Below are 22,567 nucleotides of genomic sequence, written 5' to 3' on the forward strand. Positions count from 1 at the left end.
GGAGGAGGTGGAAATTTTTAATAATAATAATAATAATAAAATAAAATGTGAAATACAGAAAAAATAAAATAAATTTAGTTATTTTACATCCCATCTGCAGTTTTCCCTTCCTTCTCTGCTCCTAGAAAGAGGGCAAACCTGGTACCTAAGTCAATAAAGTTGCCATAGTGTAAACACTTTCCTGACTGGAGAAGCTCAATCCAAGGAGTATTTGGGAAAGAAACAATATCTTAGGGCATTTTTCTATTCTCAGGTTTACTTTCAAAGGCTTGTAAAACTTTTGTTTTTTGGGTGTTTTCAGTCAGGGATAGGAATAAAAACTGTTTCTAGGGCCTTAGTAACAGCAGCAAACCATAAACACAATCCCCATGACCAAAGGTAAATTCCTCATGTCCTTACGGGTATGTTCAACTGTTTCTCTCTCTCTCTCTCTCTCTCCCTCCCCCCCCCTCTCTCTCTCTCTCTCTCTCTCATTTATTTTATATACCAACTGCAGTTACCCCTCCTTCCTCTCCTCCCAATCCCTCACCTCTCCTTTGCCTCTTTCAACCCCCTCCTCCTCCATTTCTGTTCAGGAAAGGGCAGGTCTCCCATGAGTATCAACAGAACATGACATACCAAGTTGTAGTAAGACTAAGTACCTCCCCTTGTATTTAGGCTGGGCAAGCCATTCTAGTATAAGGAATAGGCTTCAAAGACTCAGGCAGTGTTAGGGACAGCACCTGGTCCCACTGTTAGGAGTCCCACACTACAAAACTGTCACACATATGCAGAGTACCTAGGTCAGTCCCATGCAGGCTCCCTGGTTGTTTTGTAAAGAGAGAATGAAAAGGTATGGAATTGATTGGGTGCAGGAGGTGAAGAGGATCTGGGAGGAGTTGAGGTAAGGGAAATGCATGACCTGAATACATTGTATGAATTTTTTTTCATTAAAAATATTAAAACCAAAAGGACCTGGTAAATTTTGTAATATGGAGATCACGGGTGACCCTAGTAAGAAGAGACTCAGTAGTAAAGAAAATATAAAAAACAAACTAAAAGAAAATGAAGAATCAATGAGTGGCTAAAATGCCAAGACAGCAAGTTTACTTCATTACTTCCTGAAGTTTGAATGGTAAGGGAAAAAGGAAACAAGTTATCTTTTAAAAGATGCTGGGTCAAATAAGTTTATACACACGCGCGCGCTCATACACACACACACACACACACACACACACACTATGTAAGCATGATTGTATGCGAGATAAAGACATTTGAGAGAGATCAAAGATACAAGAGAAGATGAGCATTCTGACACACATCTATTATCCTAGAATGTGGGAGGCTGAGGCAGGAAGACTGAAAGTTGGAAGTCAGCCTGGGTTTCATAATGAGATTATCTTAAAACAAAACAAAAAAGATATGAAAGAAACTAAGAGAAAGGACTAAGAAAAGGTAAGAGGGAAAAGAATCTAAAGTCTAAGTGAAAGAACTGGTCTAGAAACGAAGAACGTACTTCCTCTACTGAGATCTGCGGACACAAAGATGTGGGCTGAATCTGTAGAATAGTTAACAAGAAAAGGAATGAATTTGTGGGTGATCTCAATGTCAATCTTGATATTTTTAAATGCAGTAGGAATTAAGTTTAACAGTTGAAAGTAAAGTGAATATAATCACGGCAGGAGGTTTATGGACAAAATGAAAGCATGGAATTGCTGCTGAGAACAGAAAATTGAACTAACCAAGGAAGGGAGGCAGGAAGATAAGGAGGAGACAAGGAGAGCAGGGGGTGGGATATAAAGGGAAAAAGAACTAGAAACTGAATTTGCAGTGGCACTAATTTGGAATTTTCTCCAATCCTGTAGAATTGATAAAACAAAACAGAAAAGTTGACCCTGAGCTGGGGTTTTGTTAAAGCACAAGAACCTGGAAACCCAGAGACTTGCTAATTACTGGAGCAATGTGTGTCCTGAGTGACTGTCTTTTCCTATGAGGCAAGATCTTTGGGAATACAGCTGCACCTTCTTGCAAAAGATCATCCCAGATGGGCTGGTTGCCAATTTATTATTCCCCCCTTCTCTCTGTCTCTCTCTGTGTGTGTATGTGTGTGTGTGTCTGCCCCTCTGCCCCCCGTATCTCTCTCTGTATCTCTCTGTCTCTCTCTGTCTCTCTGCCTCTGTCTCTCTGCCTCTGTCTCTCTGCCTCTGTCTCTCTCTGTCTCTCTGTCTCTCTGTCTCTGTCTCTCTGTCTGTCTCTGTCTCTGTCTCTGTCTCTGTCTCTCTCTCTCTCTCTCTCTCTCTCTCTCTCTCTTTCTCTCTCTGTCCTCACAGAGGGTAGAATAGGACGATAGGGCATTGGATTCTCAGGTGAGTATCCCATTGCACCCTACCATCTGCCAAATCTTCAAGTGGCTTGGGAGACAAGGGCTAGAGCATATAGAGGTCAAGGAAGCCTGGAAGGAGGGGGTGCTTCATCATGTAGCTTTGGGAAGCCTTGCTTGGTAAGGCTTTGTAAGCTTTATAGTTGTGGTCAGTGGGGAAGGAATGTCTCCATCCATCTAAGTAAGCCATCATTTGGTCTCTGTAAGAAAGCTCAATAAATGCATAGTTCCATCAGAGTGAACTTTGATAGATTCCTGCCTCAGTTTCTTGTTGGAACCTTGGGAAGAGGGGCAATTGCAGCTCATGTTCCCCCTCAGGAAGGAATTTTAGCAACAGTGGGTTAAAGGATCTAATTTAGTAAGAATAAATGTCGAGCTAGTCCCCAAAGAGAACATACATGGTTTGATCTTCACGTGGCCGTACTCAAAGGTCTTTATCAGTCTTGTTTTCTGCTGTGAAATCCTAGATTTCCCCAGTCATCAAGACTTTTTCCCATAATGAAAAGTACAGTGCCATTGGGAAAAGAAAACATAAGGTGAGTAATCAATAAATGGGAAATTAAGCACAATTTTGTATTATACAGTTGTACACTATCACAGAGCTGTTGCAAGATGACAAATAGTTCTCGATCAAATAAAATCCTGGGTTCTAAGCTTTTACCCAAACTGCTCTCTTCAAGTCTTTGATCGTGTTGCTTCCTCTGCCAAGAATGTTCCCTTCAGATTTGAGCCTGTCTCTAATGACAGGGATTGATTTTACCTTTCTAGCTCTTCCAATGCCGGATATAGTGTCAGGTGTCTCACAAATGCAGATTTAGTTGAAACAAAATAAAGAAAAATATTACTAAGGGCTAAATGATCAGAAAAAATGTCGCATATTTAAATTTGTCCTTAAACATGGGAGTATTCTACCATCCAAAGGAACTTTTTAATGAGAAAAATGACACAACAATGGAGGTACGAATGCAGAGGAAGAAAACCAATTTACGTAAAACTAGAGGTTTCTACTAAAATCAGTATAAAGTGGCTGCCTTCAAAACCCTTTTCAATTAATTGAGAAAACAAGATAATCTGCAATTCAATACAATGGCAAATGAAGGGTTTAGAATGTTGAGATGGATGAATGGACAAGGATGAATCTATCAAAAAGATAAGATTTGAGCTGAGCTCTGAAAGACTGAGGGCTCCAAGAAGAGGTTGAACATTCAGCTTTGGGGAAATAGGTAAATACAGGCAAGAATGCAAGAGGTATGACAGTGGATTTGTCCAGATGAAATTGAACTCAAGTAGATAGCAAGCAGCAAGGACAGCATCAGGATTGCTCAGGAATGTTTCCAAAAAGACTGAAGCTTTCTGTACACGCAATGGAGAGGAAAACAAAGGTATTTGAGGAAGGGGTGGCATGAAAAGTTCCAGTAGAGAACAAAGTAACTCACTAGTCCATAATTACTATGAGAAATAAGAAGCTGAGGAAGGATCACAGATTTGGGAAAAAGAACTTGAATAGTAGCTAAACCAAATACAATCAGAATTATAACAGAGACTAGATGCAGGTGACATAAACAATGTAAATCAGCATCAGAAAGTATGAATCAATTTAGCAACTAGAATGCTAAGTATGAGTAGCAAAGGAAAAGGAGAAATGAAATGCATCTGAGATTTTATGCCTGAGTTATTGAAAAAATAAAACCATGGTTTAATTTTCTAAAATTTAGTGTGTGCAGTAGGAGAAGGGAAGAGTGGAGATGAATTCAATTTAGCTAACTAAATTTGAGGTGGCAGATGGAAATCCATGCAGAAACTAATGGCACCTAACAAGGTTGTCTGATGTCATTAAAAACAAAGGAAGTTTATACTTCTTGGTTGACTCTGATAGCTAAATCAGTTTTGAGAACTAGAACCCCACAAGTATTGCCTTTCTACTTCACTGAAATTGAGAAGCACCTGAAATCTGCCGTTCTCCTTCCCGTGAGTCTAAATGCAGGTGTAACAATCCTTCCAGAAAAATCCCTCAGTTTTGCCACCTTAACAATTTAGACTATATATTAAAAGGACTCTAGGACCTGCAAGCTGGCTCAGCAGATTAAATTATTTGCCATGAAGGCCTGGTTACCTGAGTTCAACTCCCAGCACCAACATAAGGGGAAAAAGAGAGAACTGACTTCACAGGATTGTCTTCTGGCCTACACACATACATTACATTATGATATACCACCACCCCCACGATAATAAGAAATAGTTTTAAAAGTTCTCTAGAAACATGCAATGCTTCTAGACATATACTATTGTTTAAACTTTGATTGACCTTGCAGGCCAGTGGTGTGGCAGGTTGAAAGAATAAAGATCTGCAAACCACAAAATAAAATTTAGCAGTAATCTCCTTTTGAAAATCAATTTCTTTGTGGCTGTCTGCTTTCAAACCATGCTATACGACATCACTCCAATAAAAATTGTCTTCATCTCTGAAGTGCAGGCCCATTGACAAGTGGATGTACATGGGGAAAATTACTCAGCAGTCTATTATTTTAAAGTGGTTTCAGCAGCTACCAGCAGGAAAATCCCTAGGAAGCCACAAAAGTCAGGGAACTACTCCTTCTTTCGGTTATTACAAGCACATAGTCCCAGCATCTGGCTTAGGAAATGACAACTGAAATTTAATTCTTCTTTCCCTAAAAGACACACAATCATTAACAAATTTTCCAAATGGTGTGTTCATTAAGCATCCGCTACCACACAAGCTCCTGCGTCAATGGTCATCAATGGGAAGACTAGTGACAAAAATGACAAAAATGTAATAGCCAATCATAAGGGAACTGGAGTTAGGCATGGGAAACCAACTCCTATCTAATTTACACTCTTGCTTTTATTTTCTTCCTTTAGAGCAGCAATTCAAAAAATTGAGATGAACACCAGCATTACATAAGAAGCCATGGGTAGACTAAACATTCTGAAGATGTGGGACTAGATGTGGCCACACATAGGAAGGTTTTGCAAAAGTTCTCCAACACTAATACACACCTCAGATTGAAAATAACATTCACATTCATCTCTATGATATATATTAAACCTAGAAGTCTGAAAAAGTTCTAAGTAGGGTCTGAGACAATTCCACTATCTCTAACAGAAAGACTAAAGAGTAAGACTAAAAGACAGATAGAGAGGAAAAGGGAGTAATGGAGAGGGCAGACGAGGAAGAAAGAGATAACAATTGGGAGTCAGAATTAATTACTACCCACTGTAGTGTAAGTAATTAGCTGGACCCTAGCGCAGTCTGTTTTGTGCTGCTATAACAGAATACCACAAAGTGGGTAATTTATAAAGTAAGTAAATTTATTAAGCCAGGCATGGCGTTGCATGCCTATAACCCTAGCACTTAAGAGGTAGAAGCCAAAGCTTGGATGGTAGTGAATGCTTTATCCTCAGGTACCAAATAAGTTTGAGGCCAACCTGGGCTGCATGAGACTCCGTTTCAAAGAAACAAGCATAAACAGAAAGGAAAGAACTTTATTTCTCATAGTTCTGAAGGAAGATAGAAGATCAATTGAAAGTGTAACAGATGGATATTAATTGGGAGCCTACTCCCTCGACTCCTGACCCAGTTCTATGATAATAGCACGCATTCATTCATGTGGCTTCATTGACTAATAACCACTTAAAGGTCCTACCTCATAATACTGTTACAATGGTAATTAAATTTCAACATGGGTCTTAGAGGGGGATATTCAAACCACAGACTGCTATTTGTACATGCTAGATTCTGTCCACACTAACTCACTTAAATCCCACAAATTAAAGATTTCTTTCTCTGAAGTGCACACCAGAATCGACAGTACAGCCTTTTCATATTAAACATTACTTGCCTGACATCCCTGATGCTTCTGGTTGAGTTTATTCCAGGCTGGAATCCTGAACACATCTATTATGGAAAAAGTTTGGAGTATTTGGAATGAAAAATCTTGATGATTCTCTTCATGTAATGTTGAAATAGGAGCGGCGGGGCTGCGTCCCCAACACCCCGGCCGCTTGGCTAGCTCATGCCCGAAATAACAACACACAAACTGTGTTCATTTAAGAACTGCTTGGCCCATGAACTCTAGCCCTTACAGGCTAATTCTAGCACCTGGACTAGCCCATTTCTAATAATGCGTGTAAGCACCCCAAGGTGCGCTTACCGGGAAGATTCTAGCCTCTGTCCATCCTGGGAGAGTTGAGCGTGGCGTCTCTGCTCCAGCGAGCAGAGTTGTCTGGTCTGTCCAGGAGCAGAGCAGAGTCTGACCTCACTTCCTCTTCCGCCCAGCATCCTATCCTGTTTATTCCACCCACCTATCTTTTAACCTATCAGGGCCAGCAGTTTCTTTATTGCTCAGCCAATGAAATCAACAGATTGATATATGACACTCCCACATCAATGTAAAGATAAATACCAAAAAAAACTAACATCTCTTATTTATTTGTCCATTACTTTTATTTTATGCATCTTTAGAATAACAGATGCATCTAGATACAATTCATATACTATACAATTCACTCATTTTTATAGCAACTATACTGAACTGTGTAATTTTATGATAGTTCTTGCATTATTTTCTTTAAAGCCCCACACAACTACTGCCTTAGTCATGGTAAAATCAATTGTGAAACATTGTCATTCCCACAGTAAGTGCCCTCATGCTCACATTTAGTGAATCTCCATTTCTACCACTCACCACATACACTCACTAATCTAATTTTTGAATCCACATATTTGCCTATTCTGGACATTTCATACAAATAGAATTATACAATATAAATGTGGGTTTTGTGACTGGCTCTTTTCACTTAACATAATATTTCTGAGATCCTACCATGTAGTAGCAGATATTCAAACTTCATTCCTTTTTATGGCTGAAATATATTCTATTAGAATTTTATGCCACATTTGTTTATTCATCAGATATTTGGGTTGTTTCCATTTTTTAAAAATTATGAATAATGCCACTCACTGTGAACATTCCTATAGAGGTTTTTGTGTGAACAGACGTTTTCAATTCTTTTGGGCACATGCATACAAGTAGAATTGGGTCATAATGCAATAAGCAATTCTGTGTTAACTTATTAAGAGGCTGAAAACCCATTTTCCAAAAACCACTATATCATTTAACATCCCCACCAGCAATGTATGAGCGTTCCCCTTCTCCACATCTCCATTGTTTACTATATTTCTCATAATAGTGATTCTAATAGGTATAAAATTACACCTCAATGTGGTTTTGATTTTTATATACGTGATTGATAAGTGTTGAGCAGATTTTTGTGTAGCTTTGGACATTTGTGCCTCTCCTTCGATAAATATATGTATCTTTTCCCTATTTGTCTTCTTATTTATTGCATTTCAAGAGGCCTCTTTTGCAAACCTTTTCTCCTACTCTCATATTTCTTTTCATTTTTAAAAAGTTTTCTTTAGTAAAATAAAAGTTTTTTTTAAAAAAAATGCAATTCACGTATTTGAGTTGTTGTTGGATTATGTATTTGGTTCTATATCTAAGAACTATTTTCCCAATCCTAGGTCAAGAAAATTTCTGTTTTCTTTAAAAATGTTGTTCTGGCATTTAAATTTAAGTCTATTTAAAGTTAATTCAGGGTCGTTGTATAGTACATGTCTACATTTACTCTTTTCTTTAATTCATGGCTTTTAAGACTTTTTAATTGATAGAATAAACATAAAATGCATACATATTAATGGTGCACTGCATAATGTTTTAATATATGTATGCATTATAGAGCAAATGTAAAAGGAAAAAGATGTGTGAATAAAGAGAAACCAGGATACCCAAGGCATGATGATTAAATCAGGTTAAACACATCTATCTCTTAACCAACTATTACCCTTTATAGTGAAAAATATAAAATCTATTCTTTCTTATTTATTCTCCTCTCATATATTACATCCCAAATGCAGTTTCCCCTCCTTCCTCTCTTTCCAGCCCTCCCATTACCCTCCCTCTCCCCTCAGATCCATTCATCCTTCTTTTCCTTCAAAAAAGAGCAGGCCTCCCAAGGATGTCAACTAAGCATGGCATAACAGTTTACAGTAAGAGTAGGCACAAACCCTCACATCAAGGCTGGGTGAGGCAGCCCAATAAGAGGTAAAGTGTCCCATGAGTAGGCAAAACTGTCAGAGACACCCCCTATCCCCGCTGTTTGGAGTCCCACAAAACACTAAGCTACACAACCAGAGCATTTATGTAGAGGGCCTAGAATAGAAGCCTCTATACAAAATAATTTCTTCAACTTTTTGAAACATACACTGTCTATGGTCATTCTACTCTGCAACAGTATAACAGATCATCTTTTTCCAGATAACTATAATTTAATACATATTGATCAATTTATTCCCCATAAATCTTCCCTACTCCTCACTTATTCCCCACCATCTGGTAACCACCATCCTAGTCTACTCTTAGAGTCTATACAATAACTTTTTATTCCATATGTGAAGGAGAACATACGTACTTGTCTTTCTGTGTCTGACCTTTTTTCATTTAATTCAATGAAATTTAAAAATTCAAAATGATTTCCAGCTCCATTTATACTGTCACAGATAACAGAATTTCATTGTTTTTATGCTTGACTAGTATTCCATTATGAATGTGTAACAATTTTCTGTTTTATTTCATTTTGTGGGTTGCTTGTTTGTTTCCAGATAGGGTTTTGCTATATGCCCCAGGCTGGTCTTGAGCTTACAGTCATTCTGCCTCATACTTCTGGGTACTGTGACTACAGGTACCATCAGCATACCTGGCTGTATTTTCATACCCATTCAGCACCTAAACTGATGAGTACATGGGTTATTTCCATTTGTTAGCTATGTCTGATAGTGCTACAATAAACATGAGGAGGCCAGCTGTCTCTTCCAAAGACTGACTTCATTTCCATTGGACATACACAGTACATGACAGTTTTCTCCCTGCTGTGACAAAATGCCTGACAAGAAGCAACTTTAGAGATGAAAAACAGTTGACTTTGGACTACAGTTCAAGGGAATACATTCCACCATGGCAGGGAAGGCAGCAGCAGGAGGAGGAGGCTGCCTCCTCACATTGAATAATCACACTACAGAAGCAGAGAGTAAATTAGAAGCCAAACTAGGTTGTAAAACCTCAAAGTCTGTCTAGTGACTCATTTCTTCTAGCAAGCCTCTACATCCCACATGTTCCACAACCTTCCGAAAAAGCTCCACCAGCTGGTGACTGAGTATTCAAACATGAGCCTATGGAGGACATATTCAAACTAAAACATATATCCAGTAGTAGGATTGCTAAATCATATGACAACTCTGTTTGAAACTTTTGACACAGAAACATTTCCACATCGTTTGATATGGCATGTGTGTGTGTGTGTGTGTACACATACATATATATACATTTAACCAATAGTGTATGAAAAGGTTCTTTTCCTCAACATCCTCAAATACATTATCTTTAGTCTTTGTTGTTGATATTAGGCATTCTTACTGAGGAGAACTAGTCTCTAATGGTAGTTTTAATTTGCATTTCCTTGTGACTAGTGATACTCCTATATTTATTTTCATAAAACTATTAGGCATCTGTCTATTTTTGAGAAATGTTTATTTAGGTGAATTTGGTCTATTTTATAAAGTTCACCCTTTTTTAAAATGTGGCTATATGATTTTCCCAGCACCATTAGTTGAATAGGGAATCTTATACTCCAGTGACTGTCTTGTTTTTTGTTTTGAGTTTTTATATTTTTCAAAAACAAATTGGTTATAATGTAAGGGTTCTCAATTCTGTTCCATTAACCTATAATGTCTATCCTTATGCCAGCCCCATAATGGATTGATAACTGTGGCTTTATAAATAATAGATTTTTTCATTCCTTAAACATGCCATGTTCTCTCTCACCTCCATGCCTTTGCATATTCAGTTCCTATTACTGGAAACTAAATTATCCAGATATTTTTTTTTCAGTTTTAAATTCAGAATATGCTTTGTCAAGAAAATGTCCCCTGATTTCAAAAGTTTGTTCCAGGTGTTCAACTTTTTTGTTCAAAATTATCACATGTTCCAGATAATTCAAGCAGTAAGATTACCCCTACTGCTTGCTTCATCATCAAACTGAATTCTTCTAGCTTAGTCACTTGACTCAAAATTCCATGAGTGCAGGAATTCTCTCTGACCTGCTCAACAGTTATAGCTCCACATTTGTGTACCACTGTCTTAGGGCTTCGAATGCTGTGAAGAGACACCATGAATATGTAATACTATTAAAAGACTGAACATAGAGTCAGGAGAAAAAAAGAAGAAAAGAAACTGAAATTCATGACCCTTCTAGGAACAAGAACTCAGGAAAAAGCACCAATCTTTAGGTTCTGAATTAGAACAATAGTTTAAAAGAATAGTCAATCAACTTTCATTTGGACAGAAAGCCAGTTTCAGATGATTTCAATATCATGGTGGATTAAGCTAACATAGGATTGCTAGCACCTGAGGCCAACTTCCAGAAATATAACTCCTATCTGAATAAAAACAACTGAGGCCCCAAAACATTTGTGTGTGTGTGTAATAAGTGTGTATATGCATATGTATACAAACATACAATATGCCATCCATTCAAAAGCAATCAAGCATATGACAAAACGGTCAAGTAGTAGAAAAATAAGATATACAATTGATAATAGAAGTAGATTGAAATATTCTGTGGTTCCCTATAAACTTCAGAATTTCTATTTCTGTGACAAATGCCATTGAAGTGTGTTGTTGTTGTTTAACTTTTTTGAGATAAGAACTCACTGTGTTCAAGGCTACCCTTAAACTCATAATCCTTCTGCCTTTGTCTCTCAAGTGCTAGAGTTATTCTGAGACAACACACCTAGATTGTGTCACTGGAATCTTGATAAGGTTTTTACTGAACTGGCAATTTTCTTTGGATAGTAAAGGCATTTCGCCAATTTTTTCTTCTTCCCATACATAGATATGGAATATATTTTAATTTATTTTTGTTTTCTTCAATTATTTCAGCATTGTTTTATAGTTTTAATTGTTCAGGTCTCTGACACTCCTGGCTAAAGTTATTTCTAAGTACTTTATTTTTTTGTTAGCTATTGTCTGAATGTCCTATATGTATTAGGACACCAAACACAATTTAACCTTCCCTAGGGCAAAATGACTTCATGAATTCTTCCAAACAGCTAAGAAAAAAATGTTACCAATGTTACAAGAATGATTGTAAGCAACAAATAAAACAAACAAAATAGTAATGACAGCATAAAATAACTTTGATAGCCAAACTTGATGAGAGAAAGTTGCATGCTAATCTCTCTCACTCATAAAAATCAAAGGTTCTAAATGAAATGTTAGTAGAATAATTCCAGATAGATATGAACTGGACAGCACATTCAAACTAAAGAGGCTGTGTCCTAAGGGGAATAAGGTTGGCTCATACCATATTAACAGAATAAGGGAGAAAAATTCTGTTACTAATTCAATATATAAAAGAAAACCATGGAATACAATGATGTAATTCCTTATGTTATTCAGAAACCTTTGAAAACTAGAAGAAAATTCTAAAGTTGATGAATATTTTTTAAAACTAACAATAATAATAAAACATATGACAAACAGTAAAATGAAAGTTTTCCTCCAATGTTCAGAAGTGAACAAGGATGTCTGCTATTACTACTTCCATTCATTAGTCTGAAAGTTTTAGCCAATATAATAAAAAAATTAATTTTTAAAGTTTCTTTCACACAATATGTTTGGATCATATTCATCCTTTCCCCCAACTCCTCCCAGATCCCCACCTCCCTCCCCACTCAATTTCATGTTCTCTCTCTCTCTCTCTCTCTCTCTCTCTCTCTCTCTCTCTCTCTCTCTCTCTCTCTGTGTGTGTGTGTGTGTGTGTGTGTGTGTGTGTGTGTGTGTGTGTGTGATTCCTAATGACACTCTGCTATACTTGATTGGAATCTAGCATAATCATTAGAGAGGCTCCAGCAATTGATGGGAGCAGATGCAGAGACCCACAGTCAAACTGGCAGAGCTGAGGGAATTTCACAGAAGAGAGGGAGGAAGAATTGTAGGAGCCAGAGGGGTCAAAGGACATCACAAGAAAACCTACAGAATTAACTAACCTGTGCTCACAGGAGCTCACAGAGGCTGATTTGACAATTATGGATCCTGTGTGGGTCTGTACCACGTCCTGTACATATATGTTATGGATGTATATCTTGCTGTTCTGGTGGAATTCTTAACAGTAGGAGTGGGGGATATCTAGGACTTTTCTGCCTGCTTTGGGAACCCTTTTCCTCCCTCTTATTGGGGTGCCTCACCCAACTTTGATATAAGGGTTTCTGCCTAGTCTTACTGTAACTTGTTATGTCATGTTTGGTTGATATCCCTGGGAGTCCTGCTATTTTCTGAAGGGAAACAGAAGAGGAGTGGATCTGGGGAAGAAGAGACTGGGAGAACAAGAGGGAGAGGAAACTGTAATTGAGGTGTAATATATGAGAGAAGAATAAATGGATGGATGGATGGATGGATGGATGGATGGATAAATAAGGAAAACAAGAAAACAGCAAAAAAAGTGAAAATCTGGACAGACAAACAAGAGGAAACATTGTAAGAGCCAGATGGGATAGATAACATTAAAAAAAAAAAAGTATCTTCCAGACACAACAGGGCTGATACACAGATGGACTCAAAGAGACTGTGAAAGCATTCCCAAGATCTGGACAGGTTCTAGTCAGAAAGGGTCCCCACACTGAGAGGACAATGAGAACTCTGGGTCTCAACCCCAACCAAGAAGCTAATTGCATTTGATGTCTGCTTGCAAAGGGAAAGTCAGTTTTCTTCAATGGAGTGTCACTGGACATATCAACCACATTCCAGGGTGTATAGATTAAAAAGGAAAAGAATAAAAAAATTAAAATATTTTCCATAAACTTTTTGATAGACATATAGAAAATCCAAAAGAACATGCAAATAAATTATTGGGATCAATAAACTAGTTCAGCAAACTGCTGGATACAAACTTAATACATAAAATTAAACCAGATTTTTAAACATCAGCAAGAAGCAATTAAAATTAAACTTAAAGCAATTAAAAGAAAAAAGGTTATGAATTTGAAAGAAAGCAAGGGAAGCTACATGAGAGGGTCTGGATGGAGGTAGATGAAGGGGAAATGATGTAATTATATTATAATATATATTATAATCACAAAAATTAAAAATTATGTAGCCCCACATTGGGTTTCCTACCAAGTCAATTGAAAAATTACGATGCAGGATTTTTATTAGATAGTGTGTAGAAGGAGCTGCAGGCTGCGTTCCTGCATCATTTCCCCTTCACCTACCTCCATCTTGGGCTGGAGCTTCATCGCAGTTGCCCTAGAGAGGAAAGGCATGGCATCTGCCTCACTTTCTCCCAGCATTCTGTTCTGTCTACTCCACCCACCTAAGGGCTGGCCTATCAAATGGGCCAAGGCAGTTTCTTTATTAACCAATGACCTTCCTCCATCAATAGTGCTTTGGGGATCAACATATGTGTAAGACAAGGAAAAAAGTCAATCACCAAATTGCCCTAACCAAATTTCTATTGACCTCTTGAGCTGGTATGGCTGGTATATGACTCTTCAATGTTTTCCCAATTTGGAAGAAAGGGAAAGTGATTTACAGCTCCGCACTGGTTAGTCATTAGATGCAGGCAGCCCTGGAAGGAAGTTTCTCCTTGATTGAAAAAAAATCATCAAAAGACAATTCTCAGCTGAACTCTGCCTCATGAAAGTTCTCGTGATACTTGAGGGCATAAATTCTGCATTTCTGAAGTGGAATTTACATAGTGAACCACAACATCCACCATAACATATATAATGACATTTAAAAACATACCTTGGAAATCCTCTCACTATTAATTTTTTTTAAAAAGTAAGGCTAGGCAGTGGTGGTGCAAGCCTTTAATCGCAGCACTCAGGAAGCCGAGGCAGGCAGATCTTTGTGAATTCCAGGCCAGCCTGGTCTACAGTTCCAGGACAAGCAGGGCTACACATAGAAGTCCTATTTCAAAAAGAAAAAGAAAGAAAAATTATTGCTAGGAAAATTAAACAAGAATTAACATGTTCCTGAACTGGAAGATGTGACCTCCTAAATTGGGTTTTATGTGGTGAATAAGAATATAATCAAAATATGTTTGAATACTCGGTCCCTAGTTGCTGTAATTCTCTGGGAAGGATGAAGAGGTATGGCCTTGTTAGAGGAGGTGTGTTACAAGGGCAGAGCTTGAGGTTTCAAAAGACTTTCACTGTTCCCCATGTTCTGTGTTTCCTGCTAGTGGATCAAAAATGCAAACTCTGAAGTGCTGCTCTGGTTGCCTGTAGCCACACCTTCATTCCACCACAAACACTAACCCTCTGGAACTGTGAGCTCCTTTAAACTCTTCACAAGTTGTCTTGTCATCGGATTTTATCATGGCAATAGAAACGAAACCTTAACTAACACAATTCTTAGATTCAATGTAATTGCAATAAACATTCTAAGAGATTTCTCTTTTATTGAGACATGTAAAAAAGCTGATTCTAAAATGCATGTAAAAATGTGAATGATGAGAGTGGATGGTTTTAAAGCATATGAACAAGTAGGAAGGACTTGCTTTCCCAGATATTAAAAGCTTATTATAGGTTATTGTTATGGTTTTGTACCCCCAAGGATTCATGTGATGGATGATTAGCTCCAGAGTCACACTGTTGATACGGCAAGACTTTTAAGAGGCAAGACCACTGAAGGCACTTCCTTCTGCAAGGATTCGTCTTTTTCTTACACAGACCATTAGTTCTCAAAAATATAGGCTGCTATGAATGAGGTGAGGTGGACCCATGCAATTTTTCACTTTTCTGCACTTTTATTTCTCTCTCCACCATTTTTCTATCCAGTCAAGAGTACCCTCACTAAAGCTGAATGGATGTTTTCTGAATCCCCTAAATGACCTAAGTAATCTCTTTTGCTTTCAAGTATCTAGCCTCAATTATTTTGTTATAGCAACAGAAAACAGACTGATGAGAAACAGATCAACAGACTAAAATAAACAGTTCAAAAACAATTTGGGGTGTATATAAACAATGAATGGATGAAAAAGTAAGAATGTAGAAAAGTAGAAAAAGTCCTTTTAATAAAAAGGACTAAATCAGTTGGATACTTATATGGAAAAATATAGAGCCTGATCTCTACCATACATAAAATCAATCCCAGGTGGCTTGTAAATCTGTGGCTGGCACAAAGACAAAACTTCTAAATGATAATATATGGGCATGTCTAATGATTTCAAAGTCAGCAAATACTTCTTTTTTTTAAAAAAAACTGTTTTGGGTGGCTTGCGTGTGCGTGTGTGTGTGTGTGTGTGTGTGTGTGTGTGTGTAAAAGAGAGCTTCAGATTATTTGGAGATGAAGTTAGGTGGTTTTGGGCTGAGTGAGTGATGGTGAGTGTGAGGAACCAAACTCTGGCCCTCTACAAAAGCAATACATGTCCTTAACCACTGAGCCATATCTTCAGCCCTGGAAAAATACTTCTTAAACAGAATATAAAAACACTATTCATGAAAGAAAATATTAAGAATTTTTGATAAATTAAAATTAAAGCCCTCTGTTCATCAATAAATATAAAAGTAGGCCCCAAATTTGGGGCTGTTTTGCATTTATAAGAATAACTCACTTCAAGGTAAATAAAGATTTCTAGGGCTACAGAGGTGGCTCAGCAGTTAAGAGTGTGTATTGTTCCTGCAGAATAGATGAGTTTGGTTTGAAACACCCATGTCAGGAGTCTAATAACTGCCTATAACTCCAGCTCCTGTGAATCCAGAGCCCTCTGTTGGTCTCTGCAGAAATCTGCACTCACATGCCCCCCACATATACACAAGCACACATACACATAAATAAAAATAAAAAGATCATGTTTTTAATTATATAAGAATAGGGCAATTTGACAGTAAAATAGGCAAAAAGATGGAAAATTACTTCATAAAGATACCCAAACTGATAATACATGTGATAAGGAACACAACTTCATCAGTCTTCTGAGAAGAATCCATTAAAATCCTAAGATAAAGCTACCTAAGTAGGTAGACTACTTACCTAGAATACCTGAAGTCTTGGGCTCCAGTCCCAACAATATCACATACAATAACAAGATATCACTAAATACTCACTCACCAGAATGGCTGTAATTGCAAAGTAATATAAAAACTGCCATTTTCAAACATTGCTGGTGAGAATAAAAGTTGACAATAACTTAGAAAAACTGTCATCAATAATTTCCAAGTATGTATTTTCCATTGCATAGAAACTAATCCTAGGTATATCTTCAATGGCAATTCTAATAATTGGAACCAAAATACATGCATAAATTATCTGAAACATCATTATTCACAATAACTCCAAACTGGAAACAATCTACATATTTATTACTATTAGGAATTTATGCATATCAGCAACAAAATATACAAAAATATAAATTAAAAATCTCTCTGTCTGCAACAGTATGGTTATCACAAATGTAGTATTAACCAAAAATCCAAAAAACTCAAAAGAATACATTTATCTGATTTCATTTATGTACAGTTCAAAATAAACAAAATTATTTCTGGTAATAGAAGTCAGGACATTCATCATCTTTGGAGAGTGAGGATGATATAGTGATAAAGATGGACACAATTAAGGGTTTTCAGGATGTTAAAAATATTTTATTTCTTGACTTAGATGCAAGCAATATGAGTGTGCTCACTTTGTAATATTTCATCAATTGGCACAATTATGATGTGTATATTTTTCTGTATTTGTATTATATGTTAATAAAAATAAAGGAAAAGAAAAGAAATTAATTAAGTGCTGGGTATTAACAGAGGAGTAAAACAAAGATGGTTCTCTACAGTGGCAGCCTTATAGACAAAGGCACAAGGCTTTTCTTGGTAATATTCTTGGAAATTAAAATCGCTTCAGAAATTCTCTAGTATAAGGAGATCTCTCTAAGGTAGTTACAGATAAATTACAGATCATTTTTCACAAGATCTAAGAAAGAAGATGAAACCTAAAAGCAAATAAAATATCAAACAATGTACTACAAAAAGCTTTTAGTACCATCTTAGAGGGAAAGTGGGAAGCTAGGAAAAGGATCACATGGTTAGGACTTCTCTTTTCAACTTCACTTTCTAATTATTTTAGAAACCAGTGAAATATTACCAATAGAACTATTTACCTAAGTAAAACTGACAGTTCACATACTTAACAGGACCAGAAAGAAACAGGCCTGTTTTACAAAATGCCTTTGTTTTTTATAAATGTTACCCAAGTCCCCCAGATAATTCAGTTCAACAACTATTTTCTACTTAGCTATAATTAGTGCTGTCAGGAATCATAAAGACAATACAGAAGGTAGATTTCTGATGACTTTTAATGTAAAGGTAGATGTCTTAAAATGAAAATCAGTAACAACTACAGAATAATCCCCAAAGAGATTATGGTGGGTGACTTCCAGGAATAAAATTAGTGAGAGTGGAAATGAGAGGGATTTCATGAAATCAGTTCAAAAGCCTTAAAGAACTCATTGAAAAGTCTGCACTTAAAAACCATAAACAACTTATCAAGATTCCATAATTTGTGGGATCTGTTATGGTCAGCATGAATCTCCTAGAATGATTCTTAGTTAGTAGGCATATCAAATGTTGGTATGCTAATGATGTATCTAGTTATACCCAAAATGTCTGAAGAAGATTAAAGCTGACTTCTATATCACCTCAAATAATAGGGAATGTACCTCAAACACCGCCAACCATCCTGAATAAATTCCTATTGATCTGCCTGTAGTTTAGATTATGAGATGATACCTTTATTTATCTCTCTCAACATTAAAAGACCTCTAGTACTTAGCACTGTACCTAACAGAGAAATTTTTATGTATTCAGCTTAGATCATCAAATTACGCCAACATACTGACCATATTCATCTCTCTCCCCCTTTTGATCAATTTAATTGGGTTTCTGGAGACTTTCATCAATCCACTGTTAGCTTTTTCTTGAGAAACAGCCACCAGAATTTTCTGTCTGATTGTAGACAAAAATGAATTTTTAATCATCTTCATAGAAAAATGTTTTGTTTTGTTGTTGACACATTCCTGAGATTTTCCACCATGTTTTTGACATATGAGGAACATAATCATGACCAGATCATTTTCTCTATAGTGTGATCCAATGATTTTAATGCTTTTAATTATTTGTTATCAAATTCAGACACTACTGGTGTATCTCTAGCTCTTAAGCTAATCTTTACTAAGGATCCAGATACAGCTTCTTAACTCTTTCAACTAAAGGAGACAGTTCATGATTCCAGATGCTACCCTCTCACTCTTTATGAACAGCGACTTTTCTAACACCTCCCTTGCAGAAATTTGCTGATCTTCCTACTTTATGTCCTTAATTCCTTCTGCATCCTTTTCTTTAAATTGTAGTGTGTTATACATACACCTTCAATGATTCTAGAGTCCTTTTTTGAGTCATAATTGAGAGCCCGCAGTCCAATCATCCCACAGGCTTGAATAACTTCACCTTTGCCTAAATATAGGTATGACCTTACATAATGAAATGCCTCTGACTGTTCTGCTCACCACAGTTTAGTACCATCATCTTCCCTTCACTCTTTATAAATACATTGGTAGGAAACCCAATGTATTGCCCACTGGAGGATCCATGGTTTTGGTCTCTGCTCCTCTCTGTCCAACTTGCTGTAACAGCAGCTGTTTCTACTGAAAAGCTAAAACATAAAATATGACCTATGTGGCCAAGTCCCAGGAGGCTGTTTACTTCCTTATTTATGAATCAGAATCTGTCAGAACAACTCAGAATTTTGACTGTCAGCAGATAGTACAATTAAATGTCACTGCAAAACCAGCAGAGGGTGCACCAGGGCACTAGAAATTTTACCCAAGATATAGCACATCAATTTAACTCGATTAGCCAATCAACTTTTCCCTTATTTATTTATTTATTTATTCATTATTTGTTTATGTATATGCCAAAAGTAATATCCTCAAGAGAAACAAGTTGAATCGGAACTAAAATTTCTTCAGTTATATTCCAATTTTCCTGAACGTGAATGAAGTTCAAGACAAATAAGGAGTATGTGGTTAAACTTAGTTTGGTCAAAATGTAGTTAGAGCAGAACAAAATGACACAGATCTCAGCCTTTCATTTTATAAAGTGTCTACTATGGAGCTCCAACCTGTTGTCATTTCATTTCCCTCAAAAAAATGGCAGATACTATATTATGGGGTAATGTGTACTAAGCTGGAAGAGGAAGGAGCAACTTCATCCTAGTTTTGACTCAAGCTATGATATCTTGGGCCATTTATTTCTCCCGCGGGGTCTATATTTATAAGGTAGTACCTTACAAATCTGAAAAACTTCAATTCCAAGTTGATGCCAATCCACGTAAAGAGCTACTATCGTTGCTTCGACTGTCCCAAAAGACTAAACTAGAAAGAGTGAAGGACAGGCGAGAAGAAGCCGTGTTGAAACACCTACGTACTTCAGTGCTGCACAAGTGTAAGCAACTAGATGTCGTCACAAAGCTATGAGAGTCCCATGCCATCACAGAAAGCTCTAGAATACAGCCGTCCCGCTGATCCCCCACCTACAAACACGACGGTCCACCCTGAATGCCAAAAATCCTTGACCACCATTTGAGGAAAGAAGTTGAATTCGCTGATACTTTTTACAGAATATTAATGTGCAGCAGCTAAATATTTCTACTGGGGATGGGGGGAGGGGAGATAAAGAAAAGACCCAGAGTCGTAATTAATTTTCATCTGGCCACAGTGTTTAAAGTCTCACGTATGAGAGGCATGCCTGCAGCTTCTCTTCTCTGATAAGCTGTTACATAAGCTGGAGTGTGTTTGAAAGGCATTTTAGGGCTGGGGCAACTTCACAAAGCACATTGGAAATAAGAAAAGTGTCAGTCCTGACAGCGCATTGTCATGAACGCGACAGCTCTAAAGTGTACAACTTTGAAGGTCAAAGTAGCATGAATAATATTTAAAGAGTTGGGACAATGATTATGGATGTAGCACCAAATACAGCCGCTTCTATGTGTCACCTCCAGTACGTTACTTATGCAACTCGTCGTTTTCTCAAAAAAAAAAAAAAAAAAAAAGAAAAGAAAAAGGTACAAACTAACCACCAGTCTTTAACCACCTCAAAAAGGTCCTTGGCTGCTCTGCCTAAGAGTCACACACATGGAAGACAACTTTGGCAACCACGAGAATACTTAGCATCAAGTACGCTGGATTTACTTGAAGAAAAAGTTCGGAAAACAATCAAGCTAATGGTTTGCTGAAAGGGATACAAACACTCTAAAGAACATCCAAAACAAAACAAAAATCCAACTTCCTGTTCTGAAGCTAGCGATGCTGAAAACTCTTCACACCCACTGCACCCAGTCCAGCAACAAGAGCGTCAGAACCGGCATGCAAAGGGTGAGTTTTATTTCCATAGATTTTTTAAAACTGCTGTTCAGAAGTTGTCTAGCAAGACGGCATATTTCTACCAGAATTCCTCAGGGGCGCTGATCCTCACTAGAACGCCGAGGACAATCAGTCTCAAATTGCAGGTAAGTGTGAAAAAGCTCACGTTCTGGTCAGCGCACAAGAACCCGGCGCTCAAAGTACGGTTAAAAGTTGTTTCAACGGGCGTGGAACAGTTATTACAGCTGTTTACAGCTCCAACTCCAAAGAGGAGCTGCTAGGGCTGGCATCAGCTCGGGACACGAAGAAACAAGCACCGCGGGCAGGGAACCTCACCAGGGGCACCAGGGGCCAAGCAGCTCGCCGTTAGCCGGCCACGGGGGCGGCGCAGGCACCTCTCCGCCGGCCCGGGTGCGAGGCCAGCCAACTTTTCCCCGAAGCAGCCCACACCCCCCCGGGGGGGCGGCGCATGCAGCCCGGCCTTTCCAAGTCCATGGGACCCGAGAGGGTCTGAATGAGCCAAGCCAGGAACTGAGGACAACCTGCCCCGGACAACCTCTCCCAAACTCTCCGGCCCACTCCCAGGTCCTGCCCTGTAACTTGGCTCCGGGTGGCAGAGTTCCCCGAGCCCTGCGGCGCAGGCCCCCGCCCAACCTAGCAGGGGAGGGGGCCTCCGAGGCCGCCGCCCCTCCTAGGTGACTCACCTGGTGCCGGTCCTGGGAGTCAGGGGGGAGTGGATCTTCTCCCGCTTCCAAAGGCTGCTGCGGAAAGGACGGCTGCCCGAGGTGGCGGGTGATGGGACCCACGGGGTCGAGGCTCCCAGGGCTGCTTAGGGTGCCAGAGGTGCCAGGAGCACCCGGGCCGCCGAGGCGGGACTCGGTTCCCCGTTCCCGCCGCAATTCGGACCGCAACTCTAGGTAGCAACACAGCGTCAGCAGGTGGAGGGCCAGCGAGAGGCCAAAGAAACCCAGGAAGAGCCGGCAGCTGTTCCCTTCGCCCGCCCGAGCAGGGGCCCCGCGACAGCCGCAGCCCTGGCTGCCCCGCTCCCTTGGCGCTGCTGCAGGCAGGGGTTCCCTGCGCTCTACCTCAGGGTAGCCCATGGCCTCCAGAGACGGCCACTATCTGAGGCCCGGGAGCCTCTGCCTCTGCCTCAGCCCTTCGCGACCCCTGACAGGCGGTTACTGTCCTGCCATCGGCTGGGGGCTTCAGGGACCCGTTCCTGAGCGACGGTGGCTGGGCGGGACAGAACAGGGAGCAGCCGCATGTGCAGCTCCACTCCGAGGGGTGGGAAAGGGAGGAGGAGGGGCGGGAGAGAGGGGCGGCGCGGCCCAAGAGGGAATGAGGGAGGAGGTCCTCACCTACCCCGCCCCATGCCTCAAGGGGCGGCCGGGACGCCCAACCACGGGCCCGCCAGGCCCGGGCGCCCCGCCCCCTGCCGTTCCACTCGAGCCTCCAGCCGTGGGGCGGGGCCTGGGGGCGTGGGGATTCACCTCTGCCTGGCAGCCCCACCCAGCTCTTCCCGCTTGCCCCGTTGCAGTTGGTGACTGCCTCTGTCGTTCATCTCTGGACTCCACCCCGCTTTAACCCTTCAGCGCCGCTATGGGGGGAGGGCGGGGGGGGGGGAGGCTGAGAAGAATTTGGGAACCTTGGAAAGGACGTGGAGCAAAGAAAAGGAGGCAGAAACTAGCATTAATAGAAATGTTTGCAATTAACTGC

General features: G+C 39.3%; 1 protein-coding gene across 6 annotated transcripts in view; it reads right to left on the reverse strand.

The window, feature by feature from the left end:
• The window catches only part of Eda (ectodysplasin A), a 376,644-nt gene extending 354,504 nt beyond the window's left edge, over nt 1-22,140 (reverse strand). For all 6 annotated transcript variants that reach the window (XM_050119668.1, XM_050119666.1, XM_050119669.1 and 3 more), the window contains exon 1: nt 21,556-22,140. In XM_050119668.1, coding sequence (XP_049975625.1) covers nt 21,556-21,951 — 396 coding nt within the window. In that variant the 5' untranslated portion in view covers nt 21,952-22,140. The remainder of the gene's footprint in view (nt 1-21,555) is intronic.
• Nucleotides 22,141-22,567: the final 427 nt, after the last annotated feature.

Source organism: Alexandromys fortis, unplaced genomic scaffold (assembly GCF_014885135.2).
Source record: "Alexandromys fortis isolate MF-2015 unplaced genomic scaffold, M_Fortis_MF-2015_v1.1 scaffold_155, whole genome shotgun sequence".
In the NCBI taxonomy this organism is placed as follows: Eukaryota; Metazoa; Chordata; class Mammalia; order Rodentia; family Cricetidae; genus Alexandromys; species Alexandromys fortis.